At 32.7% G+C, this 22,805-nt stretch overlaps 1 protein-coding gene across 2 annotated transcripts in view; it reads left to right on the top strand.

Annotated features, from left to right (window-relative positions):
- Nup44A (nuclear pore complex protein Nup44A) overlaps positions 1-22,805 on the top strand; it is an 84,182-nt gene that overhangs the window by 44,354 nt on the left and 17,023 nt on the right. For both annotated transcript variants that reach the window (XM_085807391.1, XM_085807385.1), the window contains 2 exons: positions 5,863-6,093; positions 14,323-14,407. In XM_085807391.1, coding sequence (XP_085663517.1) covers positions 5,863-6,093; positions 14,323-14,407 — 316 coding nt within the window. The remainder of the gene's footprint in view (positions 1-5,862; positions 6,094-14,322; positions 14,408-22,805) is intronic.

The following is a 22,805-nucleotide window of genomic DNA, read 5'->3' as shown; positions in this document are numbered from 1 at the left end:
AATTTGAGGGTTATATTTATAATTTTTAGAACCGCTATGTTGAGACGGCTTTGGAGTGTTATTACTGATGTTTCTACTCCTGATGTTTTTAGCTTCTTCATATAAATCTAATTTATCAGCCAGTTGAAGCGGATCAGTCCACTTGGACCAATGATCCACAAAATGTTCTCTATACTCAGAAGGGGATCGTCTTTTAATTTGGTCTGATATCATCAAATCCTTTAACTTCTCAAAAAGTATTGACTTTTAATTCGCCAATCCAGCCATCAAAGAAATTTCTCAAATCGAAGTAAAAATCTCGCCAAGTACTATAAGGACTTTTGCGATGTTGCGAAAATAACTGTTGAAACTTTTCAGCACTCAATTTAAAATGCTTTCAGAGAATTTGTTTAATATTGTCATAACCTTGTGCATCACCAGCAGATTCCTTTGCAATCAGTTTTGCAACGTCATTAGGTAACAAACCTAAGAGATGCACTACCCATTTCCCTTGAGGTATGTTCAAAATTGTTAGTTCCCTTTCAAATAAAGTTAGAAAAAGGCTCATGCCATAACTTTTTGGATTAAAGTGAGGAATTAAAGTTTGTAATTGTAACTTAGGGATATCTGTATCAGTGAGTTTCAAAGCAGGTACGGAATCCTGACTAGCACTTAAACTAGCTACTTGTATTTTCAATTTCTCAAGCTCGTGCTTGCGTTCTTCTATCTCTTTCCTTTCGTTATATTCATGTTCCTCACGCTGTTTTCTTCCATTATATTCGCGTTCCTCGCGCTGTTTTCTTTGGTTAAATTCATGTTCTTCTACTTCTTTTCTTTCCGCAATAATGCTAAAAAATAGATCTTTAGTGAACTCTTCATTATATCCCTTACTCATTAAAATGGCATCCGTAATATCAACTATTGTCATTTGTTCCGTAACATTCACACCAAGTTCCTTTGCTAGAACACACATATCTTGTTTACGTCCTTTAGCAAAAAACGACATGATGACGTGTTTCCACTTAAAATGAATTCTTTGATGAAAAAAAAATTTTATTGTGGCACTAACTAGAAAGTTGTAATGAGGTCACCTTACTCAGAAACTATTTTTAGTAATTTTACCATAGAATAGCACTATAGTAAAGTTAGTTGTATCAAAAGTGACAGTCAAAATAATATATAAGAAAGGACTCTCATCCTTAAAATAAAACATTTTACAGGGTTTAGAAATAGCACAGTTTAAAAAACATCGATAAAATACTTTTCCGTTAATTATTTCTATTCTCAAAGAACAGAATAAAATATTCATGAATAGCTATACACATATGAAACTAAAAGAATTACGCACATCTGAAACGTATATCAATCAGTATAAAAAAAATAACATTTTATCAGGAAGAATCATACGCTTCCTTAAATCATCAAATATAAACAATTTTCAGTGATGTAGATGTAAGCGGAAATGGAAGAAAAAAATATCAATAAATAAAACCGTTATGGAGGCGCAAGGGTAATAAACATGTCACTGCGTCACTGGTTCGTCAAGTGAAGCTCAAATAGAAACTACATTTATAAGATTGAATACATTCAGCATTAACAATTTGTAATACTGAATTTTACTCATAAAATGCCTCGCTTTGAATATATTATACCTTTTTATGTTTTACCACATTTATCATTTCGAAACAAAACTGAATATTATGATTATGCAGTTCTAGAGCACTCATGTGTAAATAGAATGAAAGAATTTCTTAATCACTTCAAAATGATAAAATATTCATGAAAGATACACATATATACTTTAAGAACACAGTAAAGTATTTTTACATTTTCATATTTAAGTATTTTCACGTTTTCAACATTAAGGGTTAACACATTATAAAACCTTAGTGTTTAAATGCAAAACAAGTCATATCATTAATGACAACTATTTGTTGCTGATAGGCCATCAGAATGGCACACAGGGGGGGGGGAAACTGACGGGCGAGGTATCTCCTTTCCTAAAGTTTTAGGTATTAGATCCAGTGGATGTGGCTGCAAGTACCGCTTCTGAAAAAGAAAGTGAGCAAAAGCCAAGGAAAATTCCCAAAGCTAAACATTAACATTGGGCGTCACTTTTTAGATAGGGTCATAGAAGAGTCCGGTATAGTGCAACAAATATTTATTAACAGGTTTAAGTTACACACGGACATTACGTTTAACTTTAAGAAAAAATTCCAGAGCAACAGTCTGGTACAACCTATCAAGTGGGAGCCTTGGCTTTTACTCAAGTACTTCTCTGGCTACTCACCAGAGGGCATCCTTGTTGTCACAGTTAGTCCAACAGTTTACGTTAAGGCATTGGTTACAAAGACCTTTATTACTGATACCTGGCTCTAAATAGTGTCAATACTGAACCATCTTTCCTATAAGTCATTGGTTACCCTTCTCACTCTCTTCACTCTCTAAAGACTATGGAATGAGCGCATCTTTCCCAGTGTATTGAAGAAAGCTGTTGTTATTCCCATATTTAAGTCTAGGGAAGACATGAAGAATCCCTCAAAAGATTGGCTCATTATGCTTATGAGCCGTATTTGCAAAGTATTTGAAAAAAATGGTATACCACCACTTAGTTTGTTATTTGGGGGCTGGATCGGAAAACATAATCTCACCTTCTAGAAACCACTCTTAGAAACAAAGAGCGAACTGGAGCAGTTTCGTTCTCTGTTGTTGTTTTGGAGCGGTTGCTATAAAAATTTTCACACTTATTTGATGAGGCCTCAAGGTTGACTCAGGTGGTAAATCACACAACAAAAACTGGAAATCTGCCAAGCTAAACCCTACTGCTCTGATAAGGTCAAGGAAGAAATAATCAAACAACATATTGCAGAAATACTAAAGAAAACAATTATAGTCCCCATAAGTAGCCCTTACGCTAGCTCTATAGCTCCAAAAGAAAAATAATCTCCCACCTACTGATTTTAAAGCATAGCGTTTTGTTATTGATTATAAGAAATTAAATAGCATAAAGAAATCTTGTTTACCTCTTACCAATAATTGAGGAAATAATTTTAAACAATCAAATCCTTAAAATGCTGGATAACACTAGACCTCGCCTTTGGGTACTTTCAGATATGTGCGAAACCAGAGGATATGCCAAAAACCACTTTTGTTGCCAAATCAAGAGTTTATGCTTTTTTTAGAATGCTGTTTGGCTTACATGGAGTACTTGTCACATTTCAAAGAGCTATGGATATTATTCTAAGGCATGTTTTTGAAAATCAGCATTTGTTTACATAGAGTATGTAATAGTTACTAACTAGAAAACTGATGGACATATTCAGGATTTACACAAAGTGTTTTTGGTTCTACAAAAAGCAGTGAAAAAAAATTAATGCAGCCAAAGAACTTATGTACCTAAATTACCTGGGCTGTAAGATATCTCAAAGGGGAATTAAAATGGAAGCTTCTAAAATCTTAGCTATCAGAAACTATCTCTTACCTAATACAGGAAAGAAGTCGACCTCATTTTGGGGCTTGTGCTTTAGTTATAGGACTTATCATTAAGATGAAATATTTATAACAGATACACTATTAAACTTTAAAAAAAGTTCCTGTTCACCTGGTTGGCAGAAACAAACATGGCATTTGAAAGCACCATTAATTCAAGCTCCCATCTTGAAATTTTCTGAAGCAAACAGTACATTTAAAATCTTTGCAGATACATTGGATATTGTGGTAGGAGCCAAGCTTATGCAAGACAGACAGGCAGCTGCATATTTCAGAAAAACATTTAACCCAACTCAAGGAATTATACCACTACTGAGGGAAAACATTAGCAACATTAGCAGTCCTTTTAGTACAGAAACTTTGAGTGGGTTTTGGGAAGGTTGCAATTGCTGTGTTTATAGACCATGCAGCTATTGTTCATTTTTGTTTAGTAAGTATTTAGTTTTTGTAAGAATTTATCTCCCAGACTGATACAGTGCATCCTTAAATTGCAAGAGTATAATTTTTAATATTTAGACATACTCCCGGGAAAGAAAATGCTATAGTGGATTCTCTATCAAGAATTAAACTAGATGGTGAGGAGAACAAAGTGAAATGTGCACTGTTAACTTAAAAAGTTTTAAATTTTCAAGAAGCATTTATTGAAGAACCACAGGCAGACCCAGAGTTTAAAATTTATGCATATTTGAAAGATCCTGACCACTTTGAACACCATGATAATGACAGATATTAGCAACAGAGCTGCAAATTATGAAATTATTGAAGATCTTTTATTTTATTACAAAAATAATATTACATTAAACCAGTTATCCCATTGAGTATCAGATTAAGTATTTTGCAGGAACTGCATGATGTGCAAATTTTAAGCCATTTCAGAATAAGAAAAACATTTTAGAGAGTAAGGGAGGCTGTTTTGTTTTCCACAGCTACAAAAATATATAACTGAATATATCAACTCCTGTAACATTTATTTGTCAATTAGTTAACAATATTTATTTAAGGTCACCTAGTACCTAAATAGCATAAAAGCTACTTTCCCTGATTAATTAATAGGAATTGACCTGTTAAGTTCCTACCCACATCGTGAAAAAAAATAAAATTGCTCGTAATCACTGATCATGTCGTAAAGTGGGTAGAAATAGTTCCCGTCGAAAGAGCGTCCACTAACATTGTTGCAGATACATTTTGAAATAAATTTATATTAAAATATAGAGCTCCATTTAAAATAATATCAGATAATGGAAAATTTTCGAGGATGCATGAACGTTTCTGAACATTCAGTAGCAGAGTAATAAAGCATTGCATCACTTTAAAATTAAAAAATATCAAAATTGTTGTCAAGAATATCATAGCATAATATATCATAGCATAATATAACAATTTTAATAGATAAACATATATAATGTTTATCTATTAAAATTGTAATATTAAAATGGTAATAATGTTAATCTATTAAAAAAAAGGATTACAGCCATTTCTCTGTTTCTGGCTTCCAGTTGGGGGGGGGGCATCCATTAACATCTTCCGTGAAATGAACGAGCGCAATACAAAGTCCTCTACAAGAAGTGCATGAAAAACCTGAATGTGGCAGGTAACTTTCTTAATGGAATAATGCTGAGTTCTCAAAATAATTGTTTGAGTTGCATCAAATTCTAGTTTATGTCTTTGTGTTAGAACTTCTGTCTTATTTTATTTCTGAATAATATTATCCAGCACATATTTTGTTCAAAATCTGTTGACCAGTAACAATAACAAATGGAAGAGAAATAAATTGATGCTGGCTTCTGTTATACCTGCTTTGTGGAATTTCTGCTGAAACTTATTCTGGGTTTTAATTTACTCCTGACTCCAGACTAAAACAAATTTTTATTTGTCAGCATGATTCCCATTACAGGCAAGAAAAACAATGTCTTCAGTATTTTGAAGGAAATATATCAGGATTTTTTAAATACTCCAAGTTTTTTAGTTCATGTAATATAAGCATGTATCTTCACAATAATACTAAACTGAATCTGATGATAGTAATAAGAACATTTATTCTGACCATAGTAGTAAGATCATTTATTTTGAATACTGATTATGTGCCTATTTGTATTACTGAGTACATATTTTCAGCCATTGTTCTGAAAGAATATTAACAACTCTAAATGAAGAGGAGAAGCATTTATCTTATTCTGGAAATTTGAGGAAATTTTTAGATAGTATATTTGTGATAAGATGTTCAGGATTTACCGAAAGATATGGTCATTTATTACTTGGCTGTTTAAATTTGCTAAGTCTATTTTTATGATGATGTATGAAAAAATTTACTTTAGTTTATTATTTAGAATTTTCTAAAATATTGAGCAAGTTGATTTTTTTATTTTTATTTATTTATTTATTTATTTTTTGTAGGATGCATCCCCCAATGATTGCAGTTGGGATTGATGAGTCTCAGCAAACTGCTGGTGGCAAAGTAGTTCTTTGTGAATATAATGAAAACAGTAGGCGCTGGCTTCGTGTTGAAACATTACCAGTCAATGATCCTGTGTATGATATAGCCTTTGCTCCAAACCTAGGACGATCATACAACCTTTTAGCAGTAGCAACAAAAAACTTACAGATATTTATTGTAAAGCCTGTAGAGTAAGTAAATTTTTTTAAACACTTCCAGCATCCATTTATACGTTAAATTAAAGCATTATTTAAAATTTCTTTGAAATTCAATTAAAATGACTATACTTCTAACTATAATTGTTATTAGTTACTTCTTCTATAATACTAATACTTCCTACTATAATTGTTAATGAAGCTTGGTAACAGTACTTCATTTAATAATATAACATTTTATAGCAATTGCGTAGATGAAAGACCTATTTGGTCTTAAAAATTTTGCGCATAATGCTGCAAAAAGATATGAAATAATAGTAGTAGGTAGAAACATTGCAGCGATCTTGCTAAAAAGTTACCAGGAGCTGTACCTCCACGAAATATTTTAACGTAGTATTACAACAATAAAAACTAAGAAGAAATTTGTTACCTACTACTATTATTATTATATATATATATATATATATATGTACCCACTCTATTACTCGGCTCTGTGAGCTCTTTTTTTTTTTTTTTTTTTTTTATTCTTATGTATTACTAAATTGTGCAGTTTTTTTTTTTTTTTTTTGCTTTCAAAATGATTGAATTATATTGTTCTTATTTTCCGGTTAAGGTTTTTATGCCTTTAGTTAATCTGCAGGTAATAGTTGTAGCATGATCAACAATTTAAAAGTTCAAAATCGTAAAAAACAACCTTATATTTAGCGTAGGTATAATGAAACACTCAATCGATTTCGAGAGCAGCTAAAGGTCCCTCCTCATCAGGAGAAAGAAATACATAGAAAGAAGAAAATAGGAATCACAGAAACACGTGGTGCTTATCAGCACTGCACGTGGTTATAACTAGATTTTTAATCAGAGTTGCACTGGCCGCCTACTTTTACTGAGCCAGGCTGTCTGATCAAGCATAAAGAAATATTAGCGAAGTTAAAATAGGGAGCGAGGGGCAAATGCACATTACGCTCAAAATCTGAACTTCAAATAATGGAAAGCAACCACTGAACGGATTTTTATACCCTCTGGTAGTACCAAGTGCGAGGAGGTAATGCCATCTATCGGCAAAAATAATTGAATTAAGACAGTAGAATTTTAAAGGCATTAGGAAGGACTGGATTGGACTTCAAATCATTAACTAAACTTTCTAAATCTTTGTGAATGTGAAAAGCCTCAAGAAAATCCAATTCGCCTATTGGATGAAGCCTTTTGGATGATTTTTGCAGACCCAAAATCAAAATTATGGTTAAAAGTCCAGCTATGATACGCTATTGAAGACTTGTTAATTTCCCCTTTTTTGACATAAGATTCATGTTCCTTGATACGAAACTTCAACGCTCTTTTTGTTTGGCCAATATATCTTAAACCACACTGACATGATATACTATAAATTCCCCAAGAATTCAAGACAGAAATGTAATCTTTTAGAATCGAAGGGTGAATTTTATTAATAGGGGAGAAACCGACTTGAAAATTGAATTTCTGGAGAATCCGTGCAATTTTATAGCTAACAGAAGGATAAAATGGAAGCACGACAAGGTCATTGATATTATTTCTGACAGTAGAATGTCTTCTTTGATGGGAATCTGAAAATTTTTTGACGGCTTTATCAATAATCACGGGAGAAAATCCACGGTCAATCGCAACTGCTCTCAAATAATTAAGTTCATTGGTAAGCAAAGATTCAGAGGAACAAACTTTTAGCGCGCGGAAAACATAATAGTAAAAAGAAGCCATTTTTTGCTTAACAGGGTGGCATGACTTGGCATGGGGTGGTAAACAAACTGCAAAGGGTTTACGGTACACAGTGGTGCTAAAATCGGTTTCATTGCGGATTATAAGAATATCGAGGAAGGGGAGGGAATTGTTGGATTCAATTTCAAGAGTGAATTGGATGGCTGGATCAATTGAATTCATAATAGATAGAATCTCAGATAAATCCTCTTTATAACCGTCAAAAAGTGCGAAAGTGTCGTCAACATACCGAATCCAAAGACGAAAAGATAATTTATCAAATAATTTCATCTCAAAATAGTGCATATAAATGTCAGCAAGTACCGGACTGAGAGGATTACCCATTGCCAATCCTTCAACTTGACGAAAATATGCATTTTGGAAAACAAAGTGGGTTTGACTTAGAGAAACTTTAGTAAGCGAAACCAACTCATTAATTTCAGTATGTGTGAAGTGAAATTCCCGAAGCCTAGTTTCAAGACAATTTAGTGCTCCTTCGACCGGAACATTAGTAAACAATGATTTGACATCAAATGAAACCACAATGGAACGAAGTGGGGAAATATTTCTAAGTTTATCAATGACTTCAACAGAATTTTTTACAGTGTGAATATTGTTATCAAGTAGAGGAGAAAATCTGGAAACTAAATATTTGGCCAAAGGATATGAACCAGTACCTATGTTGGAAACAATTGGTCGAAAAGGAATACCGGTTTTGTGGACTTTTGGAAGAGCATAAAGTCTAGCGCAATTAGTAATAGGCGGAATAAGTGATTTCTTCAACTGAGTTGGCAGAATGTGGGAAGATTTAATAGCACTTTTTACTTTCATGAGGTCCGAAGTTGAAGGATCTTTAGGGATCGAGCAGTATGGGCCTTCATTTATCAATTTAGAGACTCCAGTAATATATGTGTGTTTGTCCATAACAACGATCTGTCCGCCCTTATCAGCTTTAGAGATAATGATATTAGTATCAGAATGAATTTCATGTAAGATCTCATTTTCCTTTTTGCTAAGATTAGAACCCAAAGATTTATTGTTAAAATTAACGTTATGAGTAATTAGGTGGCGGATTTTATCCTTCTGCGTTTCCGAAATTTTCGAGAATTTAAAGGCTTTCTCTATAGGGGCGATGATTTGAGGAATTGAAGGTTTGGATGTCTTTGAAAAGTTGAAATTATATTTTAATACTCTTAACTGATCCTCCGAAAGATTCCTATTGGAGATATTAACAATGGAGTTAACGTTTACAGTGGGAAGATCAGCTAGATAATTGGGACTATCCGACTGGTGTGTGAGTTTTTGGAATTTAGAAATGAGCACATTTTTATGCCGTTGACAAACGGTATCGGTTCTAGACCAGGATGTATGTTCAAATGAGGAAAAATTTTCAGTGGAATTAGCAATTTTTAAATGGAGGTAATATAATTCAAATTCAATTTTAGATAAACGTTTGCGTGTGTCCCTTATAATGTGACGAAGAAGTGCCAATTTGAATTTATGCAAAATTTTTGAAACGTGAACGGAAGCTTTAAGGCTACATTTCACATGTATAAATTTGGGAATGAAATTTTGATGTTTGCATTTAAGTAGAAACTGTAGATGATTCAAGAATTTCGTACGCTTAAGGCGTAACTTACAAAATCGGTTCCTGTCAGTGGACATATTGTGAAAAGGGCACAAGCAAGAAACAAGTGAACAAAAGAAATGTAATTCCAAAAGTCCAAACAAGTAATTACTTATAACATGAAAAAAACACCAATAAATAATGAAGACAATTTTCATCAACAAATCACAAAAACATTCCAAAAGGAGAGAAACATTCAATACTGAAAACCAATAGCCACGTGGAAAGAAGCAACGAAAGTCAAAATTGTGCACATGGTAAACCGAAAAAATATAGAATTACCTCGAAAATGCCGGTTGATAGCATAAACCAAATCCAAAAAAATGATGGCCACATGGAAAGAAGTAAATAAAATGGTGCACGTGGTAAAACAATAAACAGTAAAATATTCTCGAAAATGCCGGTTGATAGCACAAACTAGACTAGAAGAGAAACACGCTAATGTGACAATCAAAATCGTAAAAAACAACTTTATATTTAGCGTAGGTATAATGAAACACTCAATCGATTTTGAGGGCAGCTAAAGGTCCCTCCTCATCAGGAGAAAGAAATACATAGAAAGAAGAAAATAGGAATCACAGAAACACGTGGTGCTTATCAGCACTGCACGTGGTTATAACTAGATTTTTAATCAGAGTTGCACTGGCCGCCTACTTTTACTGAGCCAGGCTGTCTGATCAAGCATAAAGAAATATTAGCGAAGTTAAAATAGGGAGCGAGGGGCAAATGCACATTACGCTCAAAATCTGAACTTCAAATAATGGAAAGCAACCACTGAACGGATTTTTATACCCTCTGGTAGTACCAAGTGCGAGGAGGTAACGCCATCTATCGGCAAAAATAATTGAATTAAGACAGTAGAATTTTAAAGGCATTAGGAAGGACTGGATTGGACTTCAAATCGTTAACTAAACTTTCTAAATCTTTGTGAATGTGAAAAGCCTCAAGAAAATCCAATTCGCCTATGGAAGAAGCATTTTGGATGATTTTTGCAGACCCAAAATCAAAATTATGGTTAAAAGTCCAGCTATGATATGCTATTGAAGACTTGTTAATTTCCCTTTTTTTGACATAAGGTTCATGTTCCTTGATACGAAACTTCACCGCTCTTTTTGTTTGGCCAATATATCTTAAACCACACTGACATGATATACTATAAATTCCCCAAGAATTCAAGACAACTCAGTTGAAGAAATCACTTATTCCGCCTATTACTTAATTGCGCTAGACTTTATGCTCTTCCAAAAGTCCACAAAACCGGTATTCCTTTTTGACCAATTGTTTCCAACATAGGTACTGCTTCATATCCTTTGGCCAAATATTTAGTTTCCAGATTTTCTCCTCTACTTGATAACAATATTCACACTGTAAAAAATTCTGTTGAAGTCATTGATAAACTTAGAAATATTTCCCCACTTCGTTCCATTGTGGTTTCATTTGATGTCAAATCATTATTTACTAATGTTCTGGTCGAAGGAGCACTAAATTGTCTTGAAACTAGGCTTCGGGAATTTCACTTCACACATACTGAAATTAATGAGTTGGTTTCGCTTACTAAAGTTTCTCTAAGTCAAACCCACTTTGTTTTCCAAAATGCATATTTTCGTCAAGTTGAAGGATTGGCAATGGGTAATCCTCTCAGTCCGGTACTTGCTGACATTTATATGCACTATTTTGAGATGAAATTATTTGATAAATTATCTTTTCGTCTTTGGATTCGGTATGTTGACGACACTTTCGCACTTTTTGACGGTTATAAAGAGGATTTATCCGAGATTCTATCTATTATGACATCAATTGATCCAGCCATCCAATTCACTCTTGAAATTGAATCCAACAATTCCCTCCCCTTCCTCGATATTCTTATAATCCGCAATGAAACCGATTTTAGCACCACTGTGTACCGTAAACCCTTTGCAGTTTGTTTACCACCCCATGCCAAGTCATGCCACCCTGTTAAGCAAAAAATGGCTTCTTTTTACTATTATGTTTTCCGCACGCTAAAAGTTTGTTCCTCTGAATCTTTGCTTACCAATGAACTTAATTATTTGAGAGCAGTTGCGATTGACCGTGGATTTTCTCCCGTGATTATTGATAAAGCCGTCAAAAAATTTTCAGATTCCCATCAAAGAAGACATTCTACTGTCAGAAATAATATCAATGACCTTGTCGTGCTTCCATTTTATCCTTCTGTTAGCCATAAAATTGCACGGATTCTCCAGAAATTCAATTTTCAAGTCGGTTTCTCCGCTATTAATAAAATTCACCCTTCGATTCTAAAAGATTGCGTTTCTGTCTTGAATTCTTGGGGAATTTATAGTAGATCATGTCAGTGTGGTTTAAGATATATTGGCCAAACAAAAAGAGCGTTGAAGTTTCGTATCAAGGAACATGAATCTTATGTCAAAAAAGGGGAAATTAACAAGTCTTCAATAGCGTATCATAGCTGGACTTTTAACCATAATTTTGATTTTGGGTCTGCAAAAATCATCCAAAAGGCTTCTTCCATAGGCGAATTGGATTTTCTTGAGGCTTTTCACATTCACAAAGATTTAGAAAGTTTAGTTAATGATTTGAAGTCCAATCCAGTCCTTCCTAATGCCTTTAAAATTCTACTGTCTTAATTCAATTATTTTTGCCGATAGATGGCGTTACCTCCTCGCACTTGGTACTACCAGAGGGTATAAAAATCCGTTCAGTGGTTGCTTTCCATTATTTGAAGTTCAGATTTTGAGCGTAATGTGCATTTGCCCCTCGCTCCCTATTTTAACTTCGCTAATATTTCTTTATGCTTGATCAGACAGCCTGGCTGAGTAAAAGTAGGCGGCCAGTGCAACTCTGATTAAAAATCTAGTTATAACCACGTGCAGTGCTTGATAAGCACTACGTGTTTCTGTGATTCCTATTTTCTTCTTTCTATGTATTTCTTTCTCCTGATGAGGAGGGACCTTTAGCTGCCCTCGAAATCGATTGAGTGTTTCATTATACCTACGCTAAATATAAGGTTGTTTTTTACGATTTTGATTGTCACATTAGCGTGTTTCTCTTCTAGTCTAATTTAAAAGTTGTTTAAGAGCAGCTAAGCCTAATTTTTTTACCACAGCAGCCATATTTGTTTGCATTTGAAACTTGGCAGAATAGTGAATTAAGTCAGTTTCTGCACCTTCAGTGTGTTTTTGCCGAGTGGGACCAAAAATAAACTTTGTTTTGTGCACGAAAAAAATATGCGTTCTTGCCCTCTGACCGAATTGCGTGTTTTTGCATAGAAACTCTTAATTTTATTTGTTAAAATTTTTTTAAATTGTTTTAACTGTATTTGGTGCTTTATGTTTTTCTATATTTTTCAATTTTTAATGAAGGTATTTTGATATTTAATGTATTTTTGCCTTTTCTATGAAGTTAGAACTGAATTAATTGAATGCGAAATAATATCTTTAATGAATTTCGAGGAAATAAGTTTAAATGAAATGCAGCAAAAAATGCGTATAATTTAATATTCCGTACAAGGAAGTCGTGGTGTCCACATCAGTTTTTTTCAATAGTTGGGGATTAGTTATATACTTCATTTTGAGTAATACTGTCATTTCTGAGAATGTATTATTTAAAGTGATCTGTTATTTGTGCAATTTAAAGGTGTATCCAAATATTTACGGAAAAGTTTTGTAATGTATGTTAGATTCCCCCCCTAAAGTTTTTCACATATTCTCATTAGAATTTCATAAAATCATATATTCAGGGATGACTTTTAAGTGATAAACACCAGTATTTCAAAAATATCTTTTTAAAAATTGAAATACATAATTGTATTTTTTAGCATATTTTAATACAGAGACCCCTTGATTTCTTAACTGAATTTCATAAAGTATCTGAGAGGTAACACATCCTCTTAAATTTACTAAGCCTTATGTTTGGACTTTTTTTCCCCCCAATCAGACAAATGCAGCTGCAAACAACTTCATTTTCAAATCTTTTCATTAGAGCAGATGTATGCAAGCATAAATTTTAATCTTATTCTTATAGATATCATCAAGAATAGTGCACATTTTTTCATGTGAGTCTTTGGATGTCAGTTAGTCTTTTTTAATATGCAAGGTTGTGTTATATCATAGTACTCCTGATGCATTCATTTATTGATATTAATCCTTTGCCAGATGTGAAGATACTCATTGGGAGTGAAACAAATCAGTTAGGCATATGATTGCCTCATCTATTGATATTAATCCTTTGCCAGATGTGAAGATACTCATTGGGAGCGAAAAAAAATCAGGCATATAATTGCATCATTGAAGAACACTTAAAACCAAAACAGTGCCTGAGAAACTAAACCTGATTTTAGATTAAGTACTGAATGTTGCAAATTATGTAAAGCAAAGAACTGAACTAGCTATTTAAGGAATATGCATGATACAAATTCAGTAAAATCATGAATAGCATTTTGGTAGGTAAGGCAAGTATTCTAGAAATATGTGTTTTAAGCTTATTGTTTTTTCCCCATGTAATTAAATGAAAAGTAGTTCAAAATGGTGAGAATAGCATCATTAATTTCAAAAGTATCCAGGTTTTGTCCTTGCTGATTAAATTTTGAAAATCTCTGAAATTTATTTAAGTTTGTTTCAGTCTCTGAGTGGATGAAAAGAAATATTTCAGGGTATGGTGTGAAGTGTTTTAGTAGATATTATGGATACTGTCTATCAGATTTTGCTCTAGAATTAAATTGAGGGTTCTAACCATCTGACACCAGCTTTTGGATAAATATACACATAGCAAATTTAGTATTGAATTAAAAATAAGTTATTTTTGTAGTTTGTAGCTTTTATAATGTATTCAGAATAGTTAAATAGAAGTGTAGAATTTATGCTTTATCTGCAACAAATTGTATGTATGAATAATATGTTGTTTTTATGTCCTAGTGATCAAACTGGAACTGGTGTACAGGAAGTCAGTTCAAAGTATGAAATTAGGCAAGCAGGGCAATTTGATAATCATAATTCACAGGTTATTATTATTTTAAATTTTATTAACATTTTCCTTTTCTTTTTTGTAAATTATTTCATGTAGATTGACCAATTGCCAAGTCTAAACGCTTTTGCTGGCCTTGCTGATTCTTTAATTTACTTCTAAAATTACTACTAGTTTAGTGTAAAAGACTGAGAAACATAAAAACAGCATGTGTACTTTTTACTAATTTTTATGTTTTAATAATATGAAAGCTTATTTTTAATTAAGTTCCAACAAGTAAAACAAAAACATTTTTTTCTTAACAAATAGCATAACGCAAGTATATCTTTTTCCTCATAGCTATTTTATTTTCAAGCTCTTTGGAATTTAATTAAAAATCAGTTTCATTTATCTACTTGAGTTATTTTTAATATATTCATGTACTTATTATGTAATTTGCAACCTTGGTAAATTTTTAAGAATTTTTCACCATTAGTATACCTAGTGTGTTTTTTAAGTAAGGGCCATTTTGTTGTATACACTGATAGGTGGCATGCATGCGACAATGAGTACTCGCGTTGTGTCTCAGCATTCCTTGGAAACACCTGTGCTCAGTTGCAGCTGCATACGTAACCTGTACGGTCTGTTCTGTGTCTTTTAAAATGTTCAAGATTATCAAATTGCGTGCCACATGCGAGGTACCATCAGTAATATGTTTTTTGTTGACAGGAAACCTGTCTGCTGCAGAAATTCACTGGCAGATTTATGAAATTTATGGAGCTACTACCATGAGCGAAGTGTATAAGTGTTTTTTGCAAAGTAATTTCCAAAGTGTATAAGTGGGCCGGAGACTTTAAAGCTGGCCACGACAACGTTCGTGATGAGTCCTGCTCCGGTCGCCCATTTGTGATCATAGACGATGTGGTGGCTTCAGTTGAAATGAAAATTCTTGAGAACTGATGCTTCACCATAAGCACTCTTTTAAACGAATTTCCTGAATTGTTTGAAGTCAGTGCTGTACAAGATTGTTTCTGAAAAGTTATGGTTTAAGAAACTATGTTCCCATTGGGTTCCTAAACTCCTAACAGAGGATCACAAAAACAAAAGATTCGAGTGTTCGCTGAATTTTTTGAAGAAGGTGATGCCATGATGAGTCGGATCGTAACGGGAGACAAAACATGGGTTTCAGATGTCAAGCCTGAATGGAAACGACAGAGCATGGAATGAAGACACACACACTCTCCTGTAAAGGGTCAAGGCTAAACAGACTGTATCCCAGTGAAAGATTATCACATCCATGTTTTGGGATAGGCACAGTGTTTGTGAGTCGACTTCATGCAATGCGGAACTACCATAAATGCGGTATACCTACTGCCAACCCTGCGAAAGCTACACAGAGCGATTCGAAACAAAAGGAGCAGCAGGCTGACAGAGAGAATTTTTGCTACTTCATGACAGTATAAGGCCTTGCACCGCAGCTCAGACCTGAGCTTCATTGGCCTTTTTTGGCTGGGAAGTTTTGGACCCCCACCTAGAGCGCAGACTTTGTGCCGAGACCTTGCCTTGTTAGTTTATATACCTTTAAATCCTCATGCACTAAAAAGGCTTAAATAAAAACACCTTACCGGTTGGTTTTTAAAGTGTTTTGTGCCAGACATTGAATGTTATTTAAGGCAGAAAATTTTCAGCTTCAAGGCACTGTTACTATTAGATAATGCTGCATGTCACCCACAAGATTTGTGAATGTCAAAATACTGTTTCTACCTCGTACAGGGTTGCCATGCTACCTGGAAAACTGGAAAAAGTCAGGGAATTCGAAAATTGACCAAAAAATTCAGGGAATTTAAATATTTTAGTCAAAATCTGGAAAAGTCGGGGAATTTCATATGGCGATCCCCCCCCCCCAAAAAAGCTAGGTTTGTACCAATGTTGAAAGCGATCGGCCAGCTGGCCTGAAGTCAATTTTTGCAGCTCCAATTAGATTGTCTTTTAGAAAGACAAAGCAAGCGCAATGAACTGGAAGTTGTCAGTCAGCACTATCCTCATCTTCAGGGCAGATGTTTTTATTTTATTCGGCTTATAATTCCTTACTAAATGTAGTATTTCATCTCTATGAACTCAGTCTTTGATATGATTTAAATCAAATTCCTCGTCATTATATATATCACAAATACTCATCAAATAGTTTTCTGATCGCAATTTTCTAATTTTGACTATGCATAATGTATGCTTTACGTATGCACGCGTTGAAAGAAATGTTTAATAATGTAAACCAAGGATGTCAAACTCGCGGCCCACAACAAATATTTTTGCGGCCCGGCCAATATATCGGCAAATAATAATATATAATAATAAAATAACATATTGACGAAGAAAAAAATGAAATGTTTACTGCTAAGTAATTAACGATAATTTATTCAGTGTTGTTAGATTACTCACAGTGTACAAAAAAACTTAGTGAAATTCACGGTTCAAACATTCATCATATGCATTGTATTATACATCAAGAAGTTCTATACACGAAAGTAATAAATATGGAGAATGTTTTGTCATATATAAAAAAATTTATAAATTTTATAAGATCTCGAGGTTTAAATCAGCTTCAATTCACTGCTTTCTTAAGTGAGTTAGATAGTGAATATTCGGATTTGTCCTACTATACCGAGGTGCGTTGGTTATCTTGCTCCAAGATTCTCAAACAATTCTGGGATTTTAAAGAAGAAATATGTCAGTTTTTAAAAACGGAAAATCAAGACGTAAGTTTGTTTTATGATCCAATATGGATACAAGATTTATCTTTCTTGGTTGATATAACTAAACACTTAACCGATTTAAATTTATCGTTACAAGGAAAAGATCATATCATTACGAACATGTTTGACATAATTAAAGCATTCAAATGTCAACTAGTTCTTTGGGAAAAACAACTTAAAAATGAAGATTTGACGCACTTCCCGACGTGCAGCATGAACAAATCAAGTTTAGATGATACTTGTTCGTATCAAAAATACGCAGAAAAAATTGCAAATTTAACAACTGAATTTGAAATGAGGTTTAATGATTTTAGTTCCCTCGAAGACAACTTTTTTTTGTTTTTTGTTTTCTTCGATTTTCTCAATAAGTATTGACTCAGTACCTAGCCATATGCAAATGGAGGTGATCGAGATTCAATGCAACTCAAATTTGAAAGCAAAATTCATTGAAGTGGGCGTGCCTGAATTTTACAAATATTTATGAGCCAGGTTTGAAAATACTCGAAAATTCGCATATGAAATTATTTCCATGTTTGGTAGCACTTATCGGTTTCGAGCAGTTATTTTCAGTCATGAAAGGTAATAAGTCTCCTATTAGAAACCGTATTAATGTTGCTCACCTTGAGTCAGCATTGAAAGTTATCACTGCAAACAAAATTTCTCCCGAAATAGGAAAGATAATGGCAGAGAAGAGATGTCAAGTATCAGGACGTAAACATTAAATTTTTCTTGTTCTTTTCTATATAAATATATATATATATATATATGTTTATTATTGTATTATTTGAAATAAATCTACGATTCTATGAATTTTTTTTTTTTTTTTTTTTTTTTTTTTTTTTTTTTTTTTTGCGGCCTGCCTAAAGTTAAACCTTGTTTGTTTGGCCCAAGTGTACCTATGAGTTTGACATCCCTGAAGTAAACAAATAAATATTAAGCTTTTTTTTGTAAATTTTGATACCCTTTAAATCATAATTGCTCTTTATTTCGTAAATTACGGTTTCATATTTTTAATTTTATTATTTCTGCAAGCCATCTTACCAGATTTAAATTGATGATCTGTAATCCAGAAAAACCCCTAATTCGGAATCGCCGAAGTCTCGAAGAGTCCGGATTAAAGACTGTACTGTATTGCATTCTTGGTATTAATTCTCACCAAAATTATTAGATGATGTCTTGTTTGTGTACTCGTTAGAAAAATGTAAAACCTTTAAAACATAGCGTAGGTGCAGTGTATCAATTTTTCACAAACATTTGGAAATTGAAGAAATTAGCCAAAGTACATGGTGATTTTCCAACATAACTGGTAACAAAGGAAGTACCAGTTAATAAAACTGTTACATGACAACATGTTAATTCTGCACTGTTCTAAAATTTTATTTAATCTTGGTAAAATTTTGCACAATTCACCTTGAACTAAAATAGAAGAAAAATCACTGTCTACTTGAAATTAAAAAATAAAAAACTATTCCCGTCATCATAAAAGAAGTTTCTTCATTCTGTGTAAAGCCTGGATTCTTAGTTTTATTCTGGACAAACCAGAGTAGACTATCATAAAATTGAGATCATAAAAAATATTAAGATTTTGAGTATATATTTGAATATGTATCCCTTGATTAATATAGTTATTTAATCCTTTGATCAGGGCCACTCAAACAGGAGAACGATATTCCCTAGCTTTCCTAATTTTTCAGGTATGTTTTAAGAAAATTCCAATCTATCCGTGTAGTGTGTGTTGGCTGTGCTGAGGGTAAATTAATTATGGTCTGACATGAAATATTTCTGTGTCAACAGTAAAGCTTTATGTTACCATTTTTCAAAGTATAAGATAACTTATGTTTCAAATGTAACCGGGAAACTTGGTGATATAAAAGATGTGTGTTATCACTCGTAATACATTTGTCTTTGGAAAAGTAATGTGTTGCTACTGTATGATACATGGTATATGTATGTATAAATTAAAATATTTTAACTCCCATGTGGCAGTGTTATATCATTCAGCGTAGCATATGTAATTTTTCTTTCAAATTTTTATTGTGTTATTAATTAATGGAAATTTACACACTTGAACTTCAAAACAAGATGTAGCTGGCTGTATACATAAGATTTTGAAAAACCAACCTATCATTTTGTGAATATATATTATATATTATTAATTATATATTATTTGATAGAACCTAGTAAATAATATATAATTGCTGAGCAATCACTTCAGTAATATTATGACACTTGCTAAATTCTGAAAGGTCAAAAAAGCAGTTTTTTAAGTATATATAATACAGTCAACAGCCTTTTAAGTATATGTAATACAAATTAAGTGTAATTTTTTTGTTAGAATTGAAGACCCCCACCCCACTTTTTTTTTCCCTCCAAAATTTTAATCTGTGCTTTCCTTTTGTCCAATAATACTTCTTTATCTTTATTATCACATAGCTTTTTTTTTTTTTTTAAAGTACTTGGTGATATGCACCACAAACAGGTATGGCATATTGTAACACATCAAGAGTTATATTAATATTCATCACACCTCCATTAACTTTTATGGCATCATGAGCAGCTGCATTGCTGTTAAAGAATTTTCCTGAAGATTTTCTATCAACATATTATTAACTGAAAATCCATTTTCTGCACTTGAATTGCCATCTGATAAAATTGGAACTAGTTTTACAACACTCCAAACCTCTTCAAAACTTGATTGTTAATCTAGTCCTTATAAAAGTGATTAAATCACATTGCAACATAGTTAACAAAATTGTCTTTCCAAATACCCTTACTTCTGATTAACAATTCTTTAAAGTGCACTTTTGATTTATCTGCAACCACGAAAGTTATGCATTCACTTTCATACAGTATATGCAGTAACATCTTCATCCTTTTCTCACATAAAAATTCATTATATGTAATGAGCTTAATCAAGAACTGTATTTGATCAAGCTATATTTAAATGGGCTTCTTTTAACTATTTTTGGTGATAGCTTAACGAAACAGTACTGCACTGAGTTCTGAATTCTCATTTCTTTAAGTACCTTTATTGCTGTCATCAAATATTTTCTGGAACAGAACAGCTGCATCATTAAACATATTATAAGAAACGAGAACAAACAAGTTTCATAGCCCATAGCAATTCTGCAGCCAAAATGTTGTCCTTATTTTTGAAGGAGTTTAAATTTGAGGATTAAACAACTTGTACCAGAGACTGCTGTGCTTCAGAACTGTTTTTGTCTGTATATAAAGTTTAAGAAAATTTTTTGAGTCCATCTTCATAGAAATGATTTTCTTATGCTTTACACTGTCTACATGCCTTGTGAATTCCTTTCCTTCCCATGTTATTAAGCATAATATTTTTGGGTAAAACATGCATCTTTCCATGTTAGGAACTCCTTCAATAAGTTGTAAAAATAAACTGCACTGAGATTAGAAGCTGCCCAATCTGAATTAAAAAAGTATCTTTTTTTGCAGACGTTTTACAGCTAAAGGAAAGAAAGAAATCTACTTGATGATATTTTTAAATAAATTAAAGTATTTTTCATTTATTTATCAGCATACGCAAGTAAAAAATATGTACACTAAATTTCATGATTGTATGTCATCATACTACTAGAATTAGTTTCATGAGTATGGCAGAGAAAATTGCCTGAAATTTGATAGTATTATTAACTAATATTAAGTAAATTTAGAAGGAAGAAGCCACATTAAATGATATGAATAGCATTAAAATAAATTACTTAAAGATTAAAAATTGAGTTACAATAATCAGTGTTATTGGCGAATACATTTACAGCTAGTTTCTCACCTTCACTCCATGCCAATATCAGCAAATATAACCAAAACATAATGCTGATTGAACTTGAAAATAAACAATGAGGCTTTGCTTTTCCTGCATCAGCACATGATTGGCATCTGAGACATCACTCCACACCATGTGCAAGAGCATGATTGGCTCTTCAGCAACAACACCAGTCACGCACCATTGCATGATCGGCAGCAAATATATTAATCAACATCTGAACCAGTGCTGATGCCAAAGTCAGTGCATCCTATGAGGTCCTTAAATGGTTAACCTAGATGCCAGAGTATTATTTTTTTATTTTACTGCAAAATGGCAAATAAGGTATTTATTAAAATGGTTTAAAAGATTATGTTCTGTGTGAGAATGAGAGGATAGAGCAAAATCATAAATTTTAAGGTAAGAAGAATTGATTACTTATTTTTACTACATGAAGTATAATTAAGACACAATAACACGCCGAATAAATACTAATTCAGAAGTCAAACAACAAAAATACATGAAGTATGTAAAAAATCCTTACTTCTGATTAGGGGAGCACACATTATTATATTTAACGCATTTGTTTTTAAATTCGGCCTGAGTTCTGCTGCCTTTTATTACTTGAAAATAAAATTTTAAATGCGAGTTATTTAAAAAATTGAAACAACAAACAAACACACACACACACACACACACACACAAAAAAAAAAAAAAAAAAAAAAAAAAAAAATCCAAGCGAAAAATAAATCAGTATTTTATCATTTACCAGACAAAGTCAGTTTTTTTTTAATGTAATTTATGAAGTGTCAGATTTTCTTGTTTAGTTTCGAAGTCCGATAATCATGATATATCAACGCCACCAACTGTTAAATGACAGTTCAATTTGATTTTTTTTATGTTGCACAATAGTATTATTCAAAAAGCATCAATAGACTTCTCTTAACATTAAAAATGCAGTGCATGAATTCTTGTAATTTTAACAAGCAAATGCAATAGAGTGTTAAGTAAACATACATTAAAAAAAAAATTTTTTTAATAATGTGTAAAAGATTACAAAGTTTAACTTACCAGATTTTTTAATTGGAAACAAAAAAAAATGAGCTCTCTGAACTAGGAGACGGAGTCTTCTTTCGCGCATGCAAATCTTTATATTCTGGAGGTTACTGCTTTGCCTTTCTGAAAGACAATCTGATTGGTCTTGCGAAAAATGACTCTATGCCAGTTACCCGAATGATGTTCGTGTGATACATTATTCACCAAGAAAGTGGTCGCTTCTAATATTGGTGTGAAAATTCCTCTTTTGGAGATTACCGTGTGAAATTCTCTGACTTTTTTAGTCAGTTTTCGAATTCCCTGACTTTTCCCAGTTTTCCAGGAAGCGTGGTCACTCTGTTTGATGTTAATGCATACTTAAAAATTAAGAAAATATAATAGTCAATGATAAATTTAAAATTCATCTTACATAAAGTGAATTATTAACATAATAACATGTTCAGTTTTTATGTTAATAATTCACTTTATGTAGAGCTGTTTTTTAAGAGAGATAAAGAATAATTAAGAAAAAATTCATGAAGGGTAATGTAAATGCATGTTCCAAGCAGCCAAAGGCTTGGCCTCAAACCCTAATGTTTCAAAAAAGGCTATGAGTTAGTGATAGTTTCTTGATTATAATTTCAAAATGGCCGTCCCACTTTGTACCTTAACTTCTTTTCTTCCAATATATATACTAACTTAATTGTGTGGGCACATTTCAAAATGCATGTTTGTGTACTTAAAAATTATATGACAAATATTTTTTAATGTAATGCTTGGCCACTTGGAAGGTTAATGTAAGTGCTTGGACTTGTACTAATCATAGCACTTTTTCTTGCTAAGGGTTTATTGGCTGTCACTGAAAAATTTTTAATTTTTTCTTAGCTAACAAGCAAAACGG

This window comes from Stegodyphus dumicola, chromosome 1 (genome assembly GCF_044657685.1).
Source record: "Stegodyphus dumicola isolate Sdum_Otavi_A_Nest chromosome 1, ASM4465768v1".
Classification (NCBI taxonomy): Eukaryota; Metazoa; Arthropoda; class Arachnida; order Araneae; family Eresidae; genus Stegodyphus; species Stegodyphus dumicola.
This window is presented reverse-complemented; position numbering and strand designations above follow the sequence as displayed.